The following is a 20184-nucleotide window of genomic DNA, read 5'->3' as shown; positions in this document are numbered from 1 at the left end:
ACATCTTCATTTGCTTCAACTCCACTTTTAATTTAACTTGTCCAAGTGGCTGTCGTCCACCAAAACCAACCATCAGTGTGAAAGCACCAGCCAGCTGAAATATCTGAAAAACAACAGGAGCTCAGACTGAGGGCTGGTTACCTGCCAACGTGGCTGCAAGATGCCAAACCAAAACCAAATATGGCAGGAAAAAAACTCCACTCTGCAGGTGGCTGCTGTTGGATTTAGAGGCCTCGTCGTAACACTGTGCAAAACACATTCCGACCTGGCTGCAGGAGCACTGCTGCTTAATCAATCAATGCATTATGGATGTGAAGATGTGAATCTAATATTATGTGTTCTGATTACAGCTCACTCACTATGTGCTTATAACGTCCTGTAATTATGTCGAATTAGCTACATGAGCTACGCTTCAAAGCTGCGAGCACAAAGAGAGACCACCTGACCCCAAAACCCCAAAAAATCCTCCAGCTGCATGATGGGACAATATTGGCCACATCAGCTTTCACTTCTCGTGAAAAACGCAGGTACCTTGCATTGGACATCAGAGGCACAGCTTATTCAATAAGGCAATTTATCTACAGGTGAACTGTCGTGTGTCTTCTCCTTTGTTGTTGTCTCACTAAGTCTAAACTAATGCTGTACATCCTCATGAGGTGTTGGCAGACGAGATGGAAGTGAAGTAAAAAAAGAAACAAATTAAATGAATCGTCCTAATTATGTTAAGTGTTGGTGTACACTGGTCAATGACCCTGATATACTCTACAGAGGTTCATTAGAGGGGGTGTAAGGGGTGATGGTGTTTCCATATTACAACAATAAGATAATTACATCTTTCTTAAAAAGATTTTTATCAAATCTGAGCCAAAGCAACACTTTCCCTGCTGGCCACCCACCTTTGTTAAGTAAAACAGGCCTTTAAAAAAGGAAGGTGGTGGGGGCTGAGTGTTCACGATAACACCGTTTGGGGATCGACTAATAAATCTCAAAGTTAATCGGTACTTGATGAGCTACGTGATGAAGTTAAGAGAAAATAAAAATAAAAAGATTAAAAGGAAAATCAATGTGATTGGATCACACCTATGTTACAAGTGCTCTGTTCCTGAAGCCACTAAACAATTAAAATTAGCCCTGTAGGTTGGATTCAATCTGACGTTTCTTCATATAAAAAGGAAATTTAACAAAAACCGCTACTGTTAATAACCAGCTTAATGTGTTGTTGGATAATATAATAAATTATAATCCTCGTTTTGCATTTCTGAAACTGGACAATGAAAACTGGTGTGTTTTACATTCTCCTCTTTAAAAAAGGAAACCAAACCAAACATGTAAATAACGTATTTTTTTCTTCCAAAAAAAATGAATTTTCCATTAGACATACAATACAATTACATAGATACATATTTTCAATACCGCACATTCAATCTGCCAAAATAAAGTAATGATTACAAAGCCAACAAAGATGCTGCCATATATATATATATAGAGAGAGATGTATGTACAATGATTATAGCATTCATAATTGCACTATGCCTCAATAAATGTAAATTACAGGCTCGTGTTCTACAGAATTCTTACAAAAAAATACTCCAAAGTAACTTGGGAATGGGGAAATGGTAAATCAGAGGGGCCAATCAGAAACGAGAAGGGCTTTACTTTGGTACAAACTGAATCTCAACACTCCGCCCTTTGACATGGGAATGAGCCAAATGTGTTCTCCACTGCTATTGGACGAAAACAGTCCAGACAGCAGGCCGTTGATTGGACAGATATAAGGACATGTGTGTGTGTGTGTGTGTTTAATACCGTTATTTATTGAACCCTTAAAAAACTGCAGGAATCAGTTGATCAATACGTCGGTCAGCCCTGCTCTCTCCTGTTCTCAACACTTTTCCTTCCATCAAAAGTAGTAAACAGCGCAACGTGGAGCCGTGAGTTGTTTTGGTATTGGGAAATAAATAAACATACTAGCATAACAAAAAGCACTAATGTGGCACAGTGGAACATAATCATTTAACAACATTGTCTTATAAATTATCCCCTCCTCCTCCGCTCCCTTCAGTCCATGTAAAGCGGCCGTCGCCATCTTGGTTCATGGGAGCGGAGGTCTCCATGTGCCTCCTCACCTCGTCGCCCAAAGCTTCGAAAGCATCTTTAAAGCCAATTTCCCCTCACGCCTCTTAAACGTCGCTCAACACGTCAACGTGGCTGTGTGCTTCCACGGTGGCAACACCTGCCCTAACTCATCGCATTGTTCCAAAGTCAATGTGATAATGATAATAACATTAATAATGATGATTGAAGTCAATCAATATCAAATCAATATGAAATAATTTAAAAATCACAGTTTATGCCAAACTCATCAACAGACTTGCCCATGGATCCTTTGCAGGAGAAAGGAAGCTGTTGATTGGAGATGTGTTACATCACTTCCTGTTGGGCAAACAAGTAAACGCCTGTGACAGAGATTCAGAACGAATCCACAGGTAAGGGGGGAGGGTAGAAAAAAAAAAAAGAATGAAAAGCTTTTTTAAATTCTTATTTATAAAAAGGCAGGAGGGAGGGGGCACATTGCATTCCTGCTCTGACGTCTCAGACTGACGGGCAACCCCCCCACACCTCCAGGAAACCCAGTAGTTCCTCTCTTTCTGTCAAAAAACAAACAAGAAAAAAACTTCACAATGCGCAAAAGCCTAAAAAATGAGGATCATTGCTGCACATGTTCAATAGCAAATCCCTCCCAACTCTTCCACATATCCGACCCCCTCCCTCCCTAGATTTCATCAACTCCCTAAATAGCAAGAGAACATTTACTTTGCTCACCCCTTGGCGACCAAGAGATCAACAAATGGCAAATAAATTAGTATTATGCATTAGATTTTTTTTCTCAGATTTTCTCTTTTTTCAGAGTGTGTGCGTGTGTGTGTGTGTGTGTGTGATCTCTCTTTTCACAGATTGCATCAGTCAGTGTGTGTTGAGGGCCTCCGCTCTACACCAGGTTGTACTCCTTTAGGTTGAGCTGCAGGATGGTGTCTTTGACGGCGGCGAAGACAAAGCGGATGTTCTCCGTGTCAGTGGCACAGGTGAAGTGAGAGTAGATGATCTTATCACTGTCTGGATTCAGGTCCACAAACATCTTGAGGATGAACTCTCGGCCTGCTTGGGCGTCCCTCTGCGGACCTGGGGAGGAGGAAATGATGCTCCGTCAATGCGCGTGCTGTAGAACGCCATGAGCATCCATTGTTAATGTGTTTCAGAAATGGACAGTTTGACCACAATCCATTCAAGACATTTTGAGGCTTACACACATGCAATTAACCGTGATTTTAGTGGTTTTAAATTTCAAAACACACCGAAGAGATGGTTGATATCAGCCTGATCGTTACATTAATTACACTTTTGAATAATTGGTTAATCAGCTGATAATAAATGCTATAGAGATGATTTATCTGACCAAAAAATACTTAGAACAATTGTGAGCATAATATTCTCTTTCGCAAAATAGAACATAAAATTTGGACGCAGATCAAATTCAGCTTGATGATCATGAATGAGACAATTTTGACCATAATGATTGAATCTATCATGGTCTGAAGACAGAGCCTCAAAACAAAGATGCATATTGTTGGGGGCATGTAGTGAATAATGGTATTTTCTGTGCAAACAGGTCACTTTTGTCCTGGTGTGTAAACTTGCAGCTTATCTAAAAAAAAAGCTGTCACCAGTGCTTGGTTGGAATGTTGACTGTTTGGGTTTGACGCTGTGCTGCCGTCACTCACCATCGTATTCTGGGAAGTAGTCGACCAGATGAGAGTACATGATCTTCTCCTCCAGCAGGTCCTTCTTGTTGAGGAACAGGATGACGGAGGAGTTCTGGAACCAGGGGTACGTGATTATTGTCCTAAACAGAGCTTTACTCTCCTCCATCCGGTTCTACAGAGAGAGAGAGTGTATGAATGTGTGTGTGTGAGAGGAGGGGGGGGGTAGAGCGAGGAGAAAAACGTACAGAGAGAGAGCGGAGAGAAGGAGAGAGACAGAGTTAATCATTGAATTAAACCACAGTCATGAAGTACAGATTTTTAATAAACGTTTAAGCACACCGGAGGGAGAGCAGCAGGGATGAGAGAGAAGGGCGGCCATGTCGCCTTCAAGGGTTTAATCTCTGCCCTGCACTTGATTTCAGAGTTTAATTGAACAAAGCAACCATTTTAAAAGTCAGCTCTGGATACCACATCACCAGCGCCGCAGTGTAAAATTGTCCTGTATTTTATCCCAAACAAAACCACTGTGTGGTAGTTTAGACAGGATGCGCAGATGGTCAGAAACATATGAAGGAAAACACGTGGACACAAAATCAGACCGACAAACATATGACCGCACACCTGCTCATTAATACACACAAACCGACACTGTTGGTTGCGGCCACTGAAGATCTGGCCTGAGGCAATATTCAAAACAGCTGGCTGATCATTTACAAATGATTTAAAAAGAAACAAGTGGTGGGGCTCTGCCTGGCAGGAGGGGAATCTCATTTTCATCGTTTTACATCAGGAGTCGCTCTTCGTCTTCGGACGCAACTCGTCTTTCACATGAAATATCCATCCATGACCCAAATCTGCTTATCCTTTAGGGGTCTGGAGCCAATCCCAGCTGACATTGGGCGAGAAGCAGGGTACATCCTGGACAGAGCGCCATCATGGGGCCAACAAACAGAGACAAACGGCCATTTACCCTCACAACTCCGGACAATTTAGAGTCTTCAATTCACCGGACCCCAGTCTGCATGTCTTAAATGTATAAATGAATCACCTCGTTGTCTGATTCCACCAAAACTTGGTCGTACTCGCTGAGCGCCACCAGGAACATGATGGATGTGACGTTCTCAAAGCAGTGGATCCACTTCCTTCTCTCCGACCTCTGACCTCCCACATCCACCATCCTGTCAGCCGGGAGAGAGAAGGGCAGTCGTTAGAGGCACTGATTAAAAAGTTGCATCACCGGAGATATTATGCACATCCTGAGGAGCCAAACGTGAGTCAAACGTGATGACGCTGCTGATCATTTGGATCTGACTTTGAAATAATCTGATTTGATGACTTGATATGTGAGGCCCCAGGTTTCTGGAACCCTCAGTGTGTGGTCCTGCGTCTCCACTTCGTCTCGTGTCCCTTTATTATGATTAAACTATTAAACATCGGTAACATCTGTCGTTTTATGTGATCTCCGAAATTTTTTAAATCAGTTACGATATGAAAATCCTCTAGTGTCATAAGTGACCCTTGAGAGAAGGGGAATTTGCAGTAGAATATTCAAAAGTAAAACTGCAGGTTCATTGTGGAGCTTTTTTTCATGCTATGATGAAGAAGTTTAGAGGACGTCTCATTGTAATAAACATAACTTTACGATTTGAGTGTGTTTAAATCAGAAAAATACTGTTATATGAGTAAAAGCAGTGAGGCTACACCTAAAAACAAAAAATGTTCCATTAAATATTAAGCAGTGCTTTCATAATTCTACAGGTGGAAACCCGACCTTAACAAAGCATCATATTTTATTTATCTTCTATTAGCTTACTCTACTTTTTGCATATAAAATATTCATCCATGACGTAACTTGTAAGTACAACCATAAGAGGAATGCAGGCGAGTGAGAAGTACAACATTTTCCTTTTCAAAAGCTACTGAAATAAAATTAATTAAAATAAAAAACTATGCGAATGAGTGATTGTACGTAATTACTTACACAGTCATGCTGTAGTGTGACCATATTAAAACATTTTTCTTACGATCAACAGCTGGAGTTCAAGAATGTTATTAATATTTGTATTTTATATTAGGATATAAATGGTAGTTCCTTTTCACATTTCACTTTTTCCACATGTTCTGTACCTTCACTGATGTCCAGTGTCTACAACAGTGCGATTTTATCTTACCTGAATATGACGCTCTGCAGGTCAAACGGGTATTCGATGATGCCCGTGGTCGGGACTCGAACCCTCAACACGTCCTGCTGAGTGGGAAGAAAGGATGGCTCTGCGATTCGGTCCAACGCGTTCAGGTAACTACAGAGGCAGAGAAAATGATTTAGGACGACTGTTTGTCATCAGGAACACTGTGAAATAAAACTTCAGTTGTTCTTTAGCTGTTACTTTCATGTTTTGCTTTAAGTTTCCCTCATTTATAAACATGGGTTAAATTCATACGGCGCTCAGAAGAGGGATGTTGACATCTGGATCCAGTGTTATGTCTACTCACTACTTAGTGGAGTCTGAGAGCTGGTACTCCCTCCTTCGATCATAACACTCCTGGATGCCCGGGTCATTCCATAAGCTCTTGATTGCATCTACGTAAGGATTCTCGAGGCTGTTGATCTTCTCTACGTCCACCTCCCTCACGATGTTGGCGTTACCCTGGTGGAGAAACACCCAGAGGAAAAGTTCAGTTTTTTACTGCGACAAAAGGTGAAACCTCAAACATTTTCAGTTTCTGGATCTGTGAAACTATTCAAATGCAGGTTGAACAGTCCTAATTATCACGGCTTTATTCTCTAATTCTATATCCAGAAATGTGTTTGCGCCCCCAGGCTCAGCACGGACCTCATATCTGAAGCTCAAATCCCGCCGGGCCTTTTAAAGGGGAAAGTTTTCATGGCCCACAGTCTCATTAAAACTTTCCGGTGTCCCACGACAAGAGACCGACATGCGCCTGAATGTCGACACAGTTTCACATGTCACACTGACATTCTTGATGGTAGCGTGGTGTACAAGCTGAACAGACCTGATTTCATCTTTGACACTAATGCCTCGTTCATACTACGCGATTTTAAACCAGATTTCCAACTCGCAGATAAAAAGCCCACTCTGCTCTCGATCCGCTGCCATCAATCGCCATGTGTCAACCCTCCAAAGACGCGTTTTGAGAGGCTCGTCATCCCATCACCTTATCTGTCTAGAAGCCGGCAAATAGATAAACGAATCAGCAACAACTACAGGCCCGACACACAGAGTTGGTGGAAGATGGTGTGTCGCCCTCTGTCATGGAGTGTGAACTCATCCCGACTGCACGACTCCCAATCACCCAACAGCAGGCCGTGTGGTGTGAACTGCACAGCGATCCGTGTGAACTTAGTGTTTGTCACGTTCCGCCAAATGGTTTCTGCAAAGGAACCAACTCTTCTCTGTCAGATTTATATCGGCTTTTGTAACATTTCAGTGTATGATACATTTTTTTATTTAGATTAAATTAGATTTTCACAGTGAGTTATAGATTTAATTTAGAAACAAATCCCACATGCACAGTAGCAGAAGATTACAGGTCATTCACTGTGGACAGGCTTTTATAAAATGGAAAGCTGTTACAACAGCATGAAGGTTTATTAGAATTAATTATACATGACAGACATAATCTATAGAACCCCTATCTACCTCTTACTCAGAAGGCTTTCATTAAACTACACTGGACAGTTGTATAGTCTGTTAGACCTGTAGTTAACATGACCCATATGAAAAAGAAACCCATTTCATTTAAAGCCCAACATCAAAAAATGACAAAACACCATTTCTATGCTCAGCGTCGACCACGTATTGAGGGACTGCATGAGCTGCATTGGAATGAGACGTCTGCCGAACCAATTACGTGGTCTGAACATGATTTAGACATGAAGGACACAATGTGATGGTTTGGGTCTGGGGACGAAAGAAGGGACAAAAGAGCTGAGAGTGAAAAACAGTGAAACAGATATCTGGTATAAGGCAGATATGGTGTCAGGGTTTATTGGGAGGGCTTGATAAGCTTTCTATTCTGTGATAGTGGTTTTGTAAAGACAGGTTTCATTTTCACTTCCTTAGTGAACTCCATTGTTTGAACCTATACTTCCCATTTATATGAGAGCAAAGGGTACAAAGTATTCAGTAGTTCTGGTGTACACGCACATATCTGAAGCAGATAGCATAACAGATCCTTCTCAGTGCATCAGTACTGGCATTAGTGTGCAGTGACGTGTAAGGATAGGAAAACCCCTGACATTAAAAACAAGATTTTTCAAAATAAAAAAGATTGCAGTACCATTTTTACTCAGCATGTTTAAAAGGAATGTTCTTGGTTTTTCTTGTGTTTAAAGTGCGTAAAACAATGGTGAAATAGCTGGGCTGAGACAGCATATTCAGTTTCATTCTTCGTGGACATGCACACGTTGGACGGGAAGCGAAAGCAAACGTTGCAATGATCCACTGCAACAAGATTAGAGGAGTAAGATGAATCCAAGCTGTGGTGCCATTTTAAATCTCAAAGTTTCCCTGGTAGTCAGGTGTTGGAGGTTTGGCTCCACTTAGTTGAAACTGCCTGTGTCTCCAGTATTAAGACGAGTTGTTTATATTTAATGCCTGATGAAGGTTAATAACATAAATGTTGTGTCTTTAATAAACTCAGTGCTGACAGGGAGAATTCCACCTTTTCACAAATGCTCAAAGTGACAAAGGAACATGGATCAGGATGGGAGGAGCTGCAGCAGCACTGTCAGATGTCACCTGAAATTATCTGATTAATAAAAAAGCGTTGCCGAGGCGATTGACTCCTACGTAACACTTCTTTTCATTTGTCACTCGCACAGGGAGCGAACCACGAGGTCATCGTGACATCTCCCAAATCTGTGACTACGAGGGTCACTCCTTCCTTAGTGACAGTTAGGGAAAGTGAGGTCAAATACGAGCGAGTGTGTATGTATATATTTCTGTAAATATATGGGTTTGAGTGCAGGGAAACACACAGGCAAACACACAGAGTGTGATGGAGTGCTGGAGCACTTTAAGGACACAGGAAGTGCCGAAAAGGACAGGAAACGATTATGGATGGCTGTTCCAAATGAGATAGACAGCGCTCTAAAAATATACAAGCACGCTGTGACCACTTTGCAGCTTCTCCGTCGCTTTTTCTCCAATTATTCATCACCCTTCACCACAGTTGTCACTTCAGTTGGGGGGGATTTGAAAAAGCGCAGATGTAATTTACCTTGTTGTGCTCATATTTGTAGGGGACCTTGAGCGTCTCTGAGGCTCGGATCATGGCCTGCATGGACGTGAAGATGTTCTGATACACCAGTTTGGTAAAACCTCTTTTGTCCTCATCGGTGTAACCTGTGCCGTGGATAATCCTCATCTGTTTGATGAATGTGCTCTTCCCACTCTCCCCGGTGCCTGCGGAAGGAAGTAGACAGGAAAAGGGAACATAGTTTATTTTGTAGGTTTGTGAGACAGACCTTTGATCTCCTGTGTCAGCGAGCCACGCTCCTTAAAAGGACATTTTGTCACTTTCCTTGACCTTTATGGACCAATAAGGGAACTGCAGCAATACAAGAAAAGACAAATAAGAGTTGAGCAGCAACACGGCAGCCATACAAATCGTCAAACATGCTCGTATTCCTGCCGTTAATGGTCCAATCACAGATCTAGTTCCACAGTTGGTCAGTCCGACACAGAAACAGAAAATGGCCTTTATTATTGGTCAGTGATGCCTCCTCTTCCCTCTGTGTAACCAGTCAGATTGAATTGCACTATAGAGCAATCGACTGTGCATTAGAGTGAATGTGCCGGTGGAACATTTCCAACACTCCCCATAACAATCTGATAGTTATTATGAGGATATGAAATGCATTAATGTATCAGCAAACATTTGGCTATTCACACAACTAGCAGACAGAGAGCAACAATAGCATTTATTATGCCTCTGGCCTGATGACAGCCGTGACCTGATGCATTATGGGTTCAGGTTGTCCATCCCTTCCATTCTAATGCCTGGATGGGGATTTCTTCACTTTTGGTTTTAACATTCACTAGATTTGATTTTAGTGGTTGAAAGATCAAAGCTGACCTCACAAAACACTTTTTGGGTTGTTCTACAAACTGTAAATGTACATGTGGAAGTCCCTTGAGGGACGAAAGAGGAATCAATCGCTTTTTGCAAAACAACATCGAGTCTTCTTACCGGCACATTTATGCAGATATATCAGCCTATCTAACCCTAACCCTGAACTTTTTCCGAAGCTTGACTTTTACACATGATCAACGCAGCGGGAGATTCTCCGCTCAGACACATTCACAACACGTGATGTATTTATTCCACCGTGGAGATCACGTGCTTTTGTCTATAGCACTGGCAACACTGGCGTCGCCCCTTTTGAACCCCCCCCCTCTGTTTTCTCAGATGGGCTCATTCGGACATTATCCAGTTCTTAAAAGGGGGCTGGCAGGAGAAACTCCAGAGAGTTCACTTCTCACTTGGACATTTGTGTTCTGACATACTCTGGAGAATGTCAGGAGATTATCAGTACAAAGCAGCCGTACATTATATGCAAAACAGACATGCAGGTACACAATCACTGAGTCAGTCACACGCATGATAATAAGTGGTGGCTACTTTCCTCTCAGCATGTTGTTCTTGGTTTGGTGGCCGACCAAGAACAACATCTCTCTGCTCTCAGTGATGACAGGAACTATTTGGGTGTTAAGAGCTGGGGCTGTACTCTGTCTTTGGTTCATTGAGAATCTTGGCAGAGCAACTGAACGGTTTAACTCTACCTCACCACTAACTCTTGAAAGACTCTAGCAGAAAGGATTGTGTATGTGTGTGCGTTTTGTGTCTAAAAGACCAGGAGACGTGGGCTGCATTCCAGTGCAAGTTATAGGAGCCATAAGAGCGCTGTATAAAATAAACTCTATTTTAGCCCAAGGAGCCTCTTGACTGTGGGTTCAGAACACAGCCCGGGCACTTTGCAAAACCAAGCTGCAGACTAAACTGGTGCTGAAACACTATCACCTCTGGGGGAAACAGATTTTCTATTGTGGGGCTGCCAGTTTAGAAACCTGAAATGAGCAGGGAGGGTTGCAATGACAAAACCGGAATTAGCACAATTACCCTTGACGTGCTCTTGAGCCAAACACTTAATCCTTGAACTCTAACTTGGACAATTATTTTTGTTAGAAGAGCAAGAAGCAATGAGGAAAATTTGGTGCTGAGCTGGATAATGATTCAGATTTTGTCAATCAAAATTACCATTTTTCGGGAGGTGATCTTCATTACGTTACTATCACAAATATTCATTTCAACTGTGTCAGAGAATGGATATTTCACCTGCGTTTAATGAAAGCAGTTTTCAGAACCTCTCTGTGTACACGGCATATGTATCTGGTGCAATGTAGAATATGGTGATAAAGTGGCCAATCAGCCTTGGCAAAGGTATGACCTCTCCAAATGCCCCAACAGTTTATAAAAGATTTGTGTCACCCCCACACGTACATATATCGTAATGTGGAAATAGATTTATATATGCACACAGAGTCCAAATATAATTAACTACTACATTAACCTCAATAACAAAGTAGTATTGTTGCAAAATGCCTCGAGTCAGACATCCTAAAAATACACGCATTCTATTTTTTGAACAGACAAACTGGATCAGTGCGTAATCTGAAAAAACTTAGATTAACTGTGCCTGTGGGTTTTGGATCTGGGCTGATCTTGTGTGGCACAGTTATTTCTCCTCATAGCTGTTCAAACACAGAAAACTGGAGAGAACCTGATGGTAGAAAATGGGGGAATGTGGAGGTAAAATTCACATAAAACTCAGACAGAGAAACCTTTCATTTAAAGTTGTTTTTTTATGATAAACTATGGCTGAGATGCTACTGTTTAGTTTCATGTTACAAAACTGGAATGCAATGATTTTCAAGTCTACTTGTGAAGGTTGCATGGGTGGAGTAAATGTTTTCCTCTGGGGATCCACCCATTCAAGAAAATATTCACATTCACTCACATGACAACCTTAAATTTGAAAGCTACTGCCGGTTAACTTAGGTTATAGAAAAACCAAGGGGGTTATACAGCATTGTAACAACCAACAGCTCTATGTATAAAAAGAGAAATTGGTCAAAAAGGGCCATTAGATGCTGCTGAGTCACTTTTCTAGCCCAGACAGTGAACCTGGATTAACCCGAGTTTGAAGTTACTAGATCAACATTACATCTGATGTGGGGTACGTCTGGTCTGGCTTCCTCTCTGGAAGCTAAACCCCAGGATTCCAAGTCTGACCAAAGAGGGTTGAGAGTAAAAAAAGAAAACAGGCTGCTCTGTCTGAGTGTGGTGCTTTCAATTCCTGGTGTGCTACGTCTGAACATTTAAAACTTTACAGTGAGCAGCCAAATAGTCAAACCCTATACTGTCACATATGTAGAGTGGTCAAACAGACAATACATCATATTTTAATCACAAGGATTTGGTAACTTTATCCAGGAAGTCCTGGAAGTTGTGCATCTCCACAGCCCCTGAAAGCACCACTGCATTAGTGTCAGCTCTGCACAGAGACGCCTGCAGCCGGCTGTTTAAAACAAATGGGATAAGAGGAAGCAAAAATGCCGATGTGATGTTCGAACATCATTATAAAAAATGCATGAGTGAAGAAGGGAGAATGAATTCACTGCTCCACAGTGTATTAACACGGGGCTGTATTCAACCATGTTCACTTTTACAAAGGCTTCAGGGTGAACTGCAATATGTTTCTCTAACTACACTCTGTAGTTCCTGTGCAGTCGTAACGTTAGTTCATTTCCAGCCCTGCTTCTTACTAGTATTTGACAAGGGTCTGACTCGGCCTTGTTCTGATTTTAAAAGGGAGAACTATGGGATTATTATGGGATCACCTCACGCTGTCAGCCTTAAAATCTGCACTTCTGCGAGTTTTTGCTTAAAGGTTTTTTACTTTACTTACTTTACATAGTACTTTTATATTACTTATTTGACTGAGTGTCAAAGAAAAAGAGATTTCCAAGAAAAGAAAATTCTAGTTGTATCTGGGTGAACTGATATAGTTTCAAATGAGCTATGGGATGAGTACATAAATATGCGTACCCGCCGATGCCCAACCCGGCAATCTCTAGGATTAACCCATGTTTAACATACTCAAATGAATGATAGAGAACTCTGTAGAATGAAACCGAACATGGTCTTTTACTGAGCAGCTGAAACTGTTCAATGACGTTTGTGGAGCTGGTTCTGTTTCTCACTTTCATCAGGAAAGTCAGTCCTGTAGGTGTCAAATCTTTCAGTGTTGATGACAGGCAGCCTTCAGCAAGAACCAGCAAATCTCAAGGCAAAGCAGAGGGCTGAGTCATGAATTTAGTAAAAACAAATACTGCTGTGTTCTCTCATACTGCATGTGAGTGTTATTCTAGTTCAGGAAAACTAGATGCAAATTGGAAAGTATGAAAAAGATGCCACCTTTATCTCCCTGCCTGGACACGATTTGAGGAGTTTATGCCAAGAATTATCTGTATTTAAATAAATTATAGCTTGCTGTTATGATATTAAATCACTTATTTAAAGTGATAAACTAATAAAACATTTCTATGCTGCAGTGTTAACTTGGCTGCATTCATACAAGAATCATATGACACCCTATTACAACCATGTGTTTGTTGAGTGCTTGTTAAACGTTGAGGTGGACTTTGTTCAGTCGTAGCCTTGACAAAGTTCTCACAGCTTTTCATTCGACCGATAAAAGCAGCCGACAGCGACGGGAAAGATCAACACTTTCACAAATGTTTTCGAAATGAGGATTTGTAAAAAATGTCGGCGTTAAAAATGCAAAAGAAATGTGTTGCAACGCAGAAATCATTTCACAAGTTGTTGAAAAACGTTTCCGTGAGTCTGATTGTCTGATGTTTTGCGTGTGTGCGTGTGTAAAAGGGAACAGGCATCATAAACTAGGTCCAATGGTCTCTTGGGGACTGGAGCTGGGCTGTGCCACTTTTGTAATTGGACAATTTTAAAATGAATTTTGCAGATGAAGACAAACTTGATCATTATTAATGTTTAACCCTTTTGGCTGTCGACAGATGCTTGAATCCTCAATGATAAATAAATAGAAGATGTAGAAATTCAGAATGAAATATGCAGCATACACCTCATTTTTACTATATCCTACACATGGCAGTTATTAATGATTATTCCAATTTCTTCTTTTGACCAACCAACAGTCTAAACCCCCAATATATTCAGTTTACTATCATATATGACAAAGAGGCATCAAATCCTCACAGTTCAGAAGCTGGACTCAAGTGTAAAGACAACAAACTCTGTTCTTCTTTCTCTGTATCTCTATTGCTCTGCCAGAACAGGTTTGGCCTCGGTGAGCATAATGTCGGAGGTTAACCTGAAATAAATATAAAACATCAAGCTACTGAATCACACTAGCATCCGATGAGACCCTTCACTGTGTTCTTTAAATAGTTTCAATTCTGTGAGTTGAGTATGTAAAGTCGACATGTTCCAATTAGACAAGACATTTGTAGCTACAGGCGTTCGTTCTATTCAAGATCCACACGTTAAACGAAGGGGATCATGGGAATTTAGAAAATGTTCGAGTGAGAGCCTCCTTTAACAACACCAGCTTTTCAATAACACGTATGCTCACAGCTGCATTACTATGATTCCATAAAAAAATATTATATCCAGTGATGTCCTGTCAACCCTGTTACACTACGAGTTCCCCAAAACCTGTTCTAGTTACTTCTGTCGTAACAGCAAGAACATCTAACATTAACAAGTAATAAACCTGATTAAAACATTGACCATGACTGCTTGTTAACTATCTACAAATCTGACAAACTATCTACAGCCTGATAGGTTCAAGAACACGGTTTCGATATTTCTTTCCAGCCACTACGTTTGACGCTCCTCTGCATTCATCTCAAACTTCCCATGAGTGCACAAGTTTGGAATCTCAGCTAATGTTATGGTGCCACAGTCTCGGCCGTCCTTTCCCCTGTCACTTAACATTTCTCCAGACCTAATGTCACGCTTCAACAGCAGATGTTGAATTTGCTCAAAGACAGGAGAGCAACCAGAGTCTGGTAGTATCCATCATTTTTAACCAACATGTGACGTGTAATTCCCCTGAAACAAAAGTCTCATCGATCAAATAAACCACTGTTTTAAGATACACGTCCCTGTTTCAAATATACACACAGTGAGAAAAGTCGCATCAAGGATGAAGGTGTAGGTTTTCATTCAGAATTGATTGCTCTGAATCTGGTGGAAGTTTCAGAAAGTGCTCTTCTATCTCAACACCCAGTTAAATGTCCTCCTGATGAATAAAACTTTGGGAAAACATCTTGCTAACCTAAATCTTGCCGCCTTGTATCAGGATTCTATTCCATCCTGTTTTATTTTTCCTTAATGACATTCGAACTTGCCAAAGACAGAAAACCAATAGTGGAACTAATAATGTTAATGATGGTTTTGGTTTTTTTTTGCGAAACTATACAACAATAATAGTTGAGTTATGGTCCTACTGGCGGTTGATCTGAAAAGGATTTGGTGGGAAGGGTGAACAGTTACTATTTCATAATCAGAGTCCAGTTTGATTCTGGAGGCCACTCCAATATTCACAGCTCCGGTGTCAGGTGTTCGTTGAGTTCTGTCCGCCTGCAGAGAACTGCATGCAGCAGCACCGACTACAGCAGAAACTAACCGCGTTAGACAGTGACAACGCTGTCAGCAGCACATTGTCAGGATCTCATTACTGAGCAATGACCAAGACACCACCTTTATATCTTGTAGGAAAAAAGAGAGCAAACAGTCGAATTGTAAATTTTCCATGCCCGCACCCAAACCAGCCATAAACTAAGTTCTTATCTTGTCTTACTTTGTCAAGCTTGCGTTTGTAAGTTGTAAATGTTGACGAAGACACAGCTTTTCTTACCAACTGGACAACGAAGTGGGAGCTGTTCTAATGGATTATGACAGTGATTTCATATTCAATGAATGTGTTTATGTTCACGTGTTGCTGGAGGAGATCACTTTCAGCAGGATCTACCTGAGATGCCTTGGCCTCACTGTTCACCAACATTGATTGTAACTGAGTCACTTATATCTTAGTGTGGTCGTTGTGTCTCTGACTTATTTACCAGCAGTAAACTGAATGTGAACCCAAAAGGATCCGGGTATAACACTGTCACCCCCTCAGCTCCAGCTCCTCTTCCACACTGCAGCTATAGTAAAGTATTGTTAATCATCTGTCCAAATTCAATGAGTCATAATGTCCCTTATTAGTTTACAACTCGTTAATGGATATCTAATGCTTATTATAGTATTACAATGAACTCTGAACTTGCTTATTTTTATGTTGCAACATACCCAGTCTCTGTGGGATAAAGGAGTGAGTGGGATTGGATGATTATGAATAAAGTTTAAAAGCCCAGATGATATGTGAAAAATTCTGCGATTGACATTTTGAAAGAGTGAAAAACTTGTTTTCCCCTCATGTCCTGTGGGACACAATACACTGATAGCATACGGGATAATGGAGCCACACAGAGCCCACACAACTTCCTCTGGTCAACTCGACCACTAGTAGTGGGGGTGGTGCCATTGGTGTGTAACAGGCTCACTAAAGAGAAAAACCCAATTTCCCTGTGAATTAACAGCCCTGAGTATATAATGATCCTATATATTCTCCAGTCAACCTCCCTATGCCTCCCATCAAACCCACCCCACTGTAGACAACCATCTACACCTCTGTCAAAAACCTTTAGTCATGAACACTGTGCAGCATTTAACACGACAGAAAATAAGAGGGTTTTTTTGCGTTAAAGAGAAATCACACATGTGGTAAACCATTACAGGAAACTCTTCACTCTAAGGATCTCACTGTAACTTCACTACAATTCCAAACTCAAAGACATTAACTGTACACATTCTGTCATTAGAGGCGTGCTACCAGCCCACTGTGAAATGGAATAGCCTGTACTGACAGGCAGCTGTTGCTAAACAGAAATAAACGTCGAGTGTGAATGATGACCATGAATTATTTGGTTCTGTTTGGTTGGTTGTCATGTATCACACAAGAGTGCCGACGAATAAGTGAATAAAAACAACATAATGTCCCATGAGAAATAAAATCTTACACAGGATCACTCACTTTTTGGGTCACTGGCTGTTTGTGTTAGCATAATGAGCAAACTGTTGGGTATTAGAAGAGATTAAGGGGCAACAACGACGCGATTATTTGTCCGTATTTAACAGGCGAGGTGGCTGTCAGCTCCTTCAAATCCTGTTAAGGGGGATTCATTTCAACATTTAGCGCTACCAGGAGGGCAAAGGGGGGAGAGCTTCCTCATTAAACCCCCTCTTAAACCTCCCTTAGAAGGCAAAAGTGGGATCTAAATATGTTAGGTTTCCAGACTCCTTCTCTTTTATGCATTTCCTAAGGAAGTGAGTGAGGCGAGCACTGGATCGGAAGGAGCAGTTTCTGGCCCCACTCTCCTCCACCACCACCACCCCGGTCATCACATCTAATGGGCTTTTCGCAGTGGAAATCGAATTAAAAATGGGATGGTGAGTTGTTTTCCTCATATTTCTCTAGTGTGACTAATACTTCTCAACAACTCCCCTCCCCCCCAGATCCCAACCTCTGATTTCCCAACACCACACTGTGATAAATTCACAGGTAGCAACATTATCATTACATTTCTTAAAGATCATGGAAATGTAATGAAACAATTAAGCCTCGAGGCAGCGGTGACAGTTTGGATGATCATATTGTTGAGTTGTTTTAGTGTTTGAGTTACTTTGAGAAGGATTAACATGAATGCAAAGAGCATAGAATGACAGATGCATGATGCAAATTCGGGCTGGGCAAATACAACTATATCAATAACTAATGCAAAATAATAATAATTGTCATTCTCTGCTCATAAAGAAGAGATTAACTCGGGCACTCAGGGGCTAAAATTAGTCCTTAAAGTTAAAAGAAATATAGTGAGACATTTATCATGATAATTACCAATGACAAATTTTTATCTTGATAACTTTTTGCCATATCAATCTTACTCTATAGAGCAGAGGTTCTCGAATGGGGGTCCGCAATCCCCGGAGACTCCATGAAAAGTTTCCAGATTCATCCATTCAAAATATCCTTATTTTTGTCCGGACCTTGTGAGTGGCATCCGGAAAACAAACTACATTAACCGGTAATAATGATCATTCTAAAAACTGCTCTACACAGGTTTTAAATGCATCAATTACTTGTCATCATTATCAATCGTGTGCAATTATTTTACGATGGAAATGAATGCTTTACTGTGCAACATATGGCAAAACTGTGCAAATATACTTTGCCAATAAGGGAGCGGTAGAGAGGACCTCTGTTACAATGATATACAAGTATTCTGTTTCGACTTGGAGTAAATATTTTCAATATCCTTCTAAGACACTTATAACACTTACAACACATATAAGATGAAGTGTTAAAAAAAGGACTCTGTTAAATGATTCCAAGGGACATATATGAAGGGGGGGGGGGGGGGGGGGGGACTTTCTATCATGTTGGTGGTTCTTGTCTGAAGAGAAAATTGAGAATCGCTGCTATAGAGTAAATATAGAGTATCTGACTCATTGGCGGGGTTAACCTACAGCAGGGTTACTGGACTTTGGCCCAGTCAATACTTGACACACTCCTGAGCACAACATCTGGATGGGCCCGAACAGGCTGTGTCAGGCCAGTGGAAGGGTGGAGGGGTGAGACAAGTAAAGGGAGGAGGCCCAGGGACTGACGAGCAGTTGTTTACCTCGACACTGACCAGTTATTCAAATCAAGTGGTTCTCTCACACACACACACACACACACACACACACACACACACACACACACACACACACACACACACACACACACACACACACACACACACACACACACACACACACACACACACACACACACTTCAAAACACCAGCCCTCCACTCCCAAACTTCACACAGGTGGGAAACCCCATCCGTAGACCCCCACCCGTCACAAGGCATTCTTTCTCTGGGAGGAATTTGGGCTTTGCACCGCTCCTCTCCCCTCTCCCCTCCCCCGGGTTCCTCCGTGCGGAGCTTACCGAGGAGCAACAGTTTCAGTTCCCGGCGCGCGTCCCTCTTGTCCCGGCGGAGCTGCCTCTCGATCTCGTCGTTGATCCGCCGGGCTTCCTTCGCCTCCTCGCTGAGGCAACACGCCATGATGGACTCCAGGGTCATCCTCTCCTTCTTTCTGCTTTTTTTTTAAAAACACACACTTTCCGCTCGTTTGATCACTGATTCATCCAGATCTCAGCCGCGTATATGGCTTTTTTTTTTAAACACACGTCTAGGAGGCCTGTGGATGCCGGATAACGTCCACATATACAGGCCTGCGTCTGGTGGAACGACGCGTGGACGCCCCTCGTAAAGGAGCCTGGACGCAGCACAGATTGTGGGCTAAAAAAAAAAAAGATGTTTGATGAATTACTATGATCGAGCCCCACTTCACCAGTTTCGCTTTCCGGGGGCCTCCTCCTCCCGACAAGGGTCGGTGTGAGCCGAATATCTGTCGGATCTTAATTGGTGGTAATCTGCTTTTCCTTCTCAATATGATCAACAGATCCTTGTAAGACGCATCCTCCGTGTGATCTCGTTAGGGGCACAGACACCCGATCAGCCGAGCGCCACCAGCACCAGCCCTGCTCTCTAAAAAACAAAGTCCCACAATGTTGGTTTTAATGTCTCTTCCAGGGGCGAAAATCCTCCCGCGTTGTGTCCGATTTACCGTCGCGGATGAGCGGGGACGCGTGAAGAAAGCAGTCCGCTCATATTCCCGGCGGCTCGACTCCCGGGCGTGGTGAGGCAGAATATGGCGGACTTTCACTCCAATCCGCTATAGGCTGTTTTACAGTTATCTCTCTCTGGTCTGCTCCAGAAGACAGCCACGCGTAACACTCAGCCTTCCAGCCGGAGCACGCTGTCGACACGGCGGCGGAAAATATCCCACATCGCCACAAATGTTGAACAAACAACGAGAGGCGTTGACGTCCGCGGCTCAGGAGGAGGAAAGAGATCCAGACCCCGTGCTGCTGCTGCTGCTGCTTACTCTCTCGCTCTCTCCGGACAATCTTCTCCTTTTCCTCAATTCTCTTCATGTATTTTTATTACATGGGCCATCCACTCCTCTGGGGCTGACGTCGGCCTCCCGTCGACCAGGGTGGGTGGGTGTGGGGGGAGTGTCACGTCAAAGCAAACGCCTCAAAGTATTTCGGCCCCAACCTGTGGAATAGAAAATGTGCATGAATGGACTGAACTCGTATCTGCGTGGGCAGTGGATTTGTTTTAGTTCTGACTC

General features: G+C 42.2%; 1 protein-coding gene across 1 annotated transcript; it reads right to left on the bottom strand.

The window, feature by feature from the left end:
* Positions 1 to 1284: 1284 nt before the first annotated feature.
* LOC117768236 (guanine nucleotide-binding protein G(q) subunit alpha) lies at positions 1285 to 20184 on the bottom strand. Its single transcript, XM_034596443.1, has 7 exons — positions 18932 to 20184; positions 9006 to 9190; positions 6255 to 6409; positions 5933 to 6061; positions 4810 to 4939; positions 3780 to 3933; positions 1285 to 3180 (listed from the first exon to the last, which is right to left on the bottom strand). Exons 1-7 carry the CDS (start codon positions 19065 to 19067, stop codon positions 2990 to 2992), a joined length of 1080 nt encoding a protein of 359 aa, XP_034452334.1. The 5' UTR covers positions 19068 to 20184; the 3' UTR covers positions 1285 to 2989.

This window comes from Hippoglossus hippoglossus, chromosome 9 (genome assembly GCF_009819705.1).
Source record: "Hippoglossus hippoglossus isolate fHipHip1 chromosome 9, fHipHip1.pri, whole genome shotgun sequence".
Classification (NCBI taxonomy): domain Eukaryota; kingdom Metazoa; phylum Chordata; class Actinopteri; order Pleuronectiformes; family Pleuronectidae; genus Hippoglossus; species Hippoglossus hippoglossus.
The sequence above is the reverse complement of the archived record's forward strand: the minus strand, read 5'-3'. Positions and strand labels throughout refer to the sequence as shown.

What these genes read in the sequence shown, in the direction of transcription:
- LOC117768236 (XM_034596443.1), bottom strand. Translation starts at nt 19,067, where the DNA reads ATGACCCTGGAGTCCATCATGGCGTGTTGCCTCAGCGAGGAGGCGAAG. An exon ending in ACAAATATGAGCACAACAAG is followed by an intron (nt 6,410 to 9,005) that starts GTAAATTACATC and finishes TTTCTCCACCAG; the next exon opens with GGTAACGCCAACATCGTGAG. An exon ending in CTACTTCCCAGAATACGATG is followed by an intron (nt 3,181 to 3,779) that starts GTGAGTGACGGC and finishes CCTCCTCCCCAG; the next exon opens with GTCCGCAGAGGGACGCCCAA.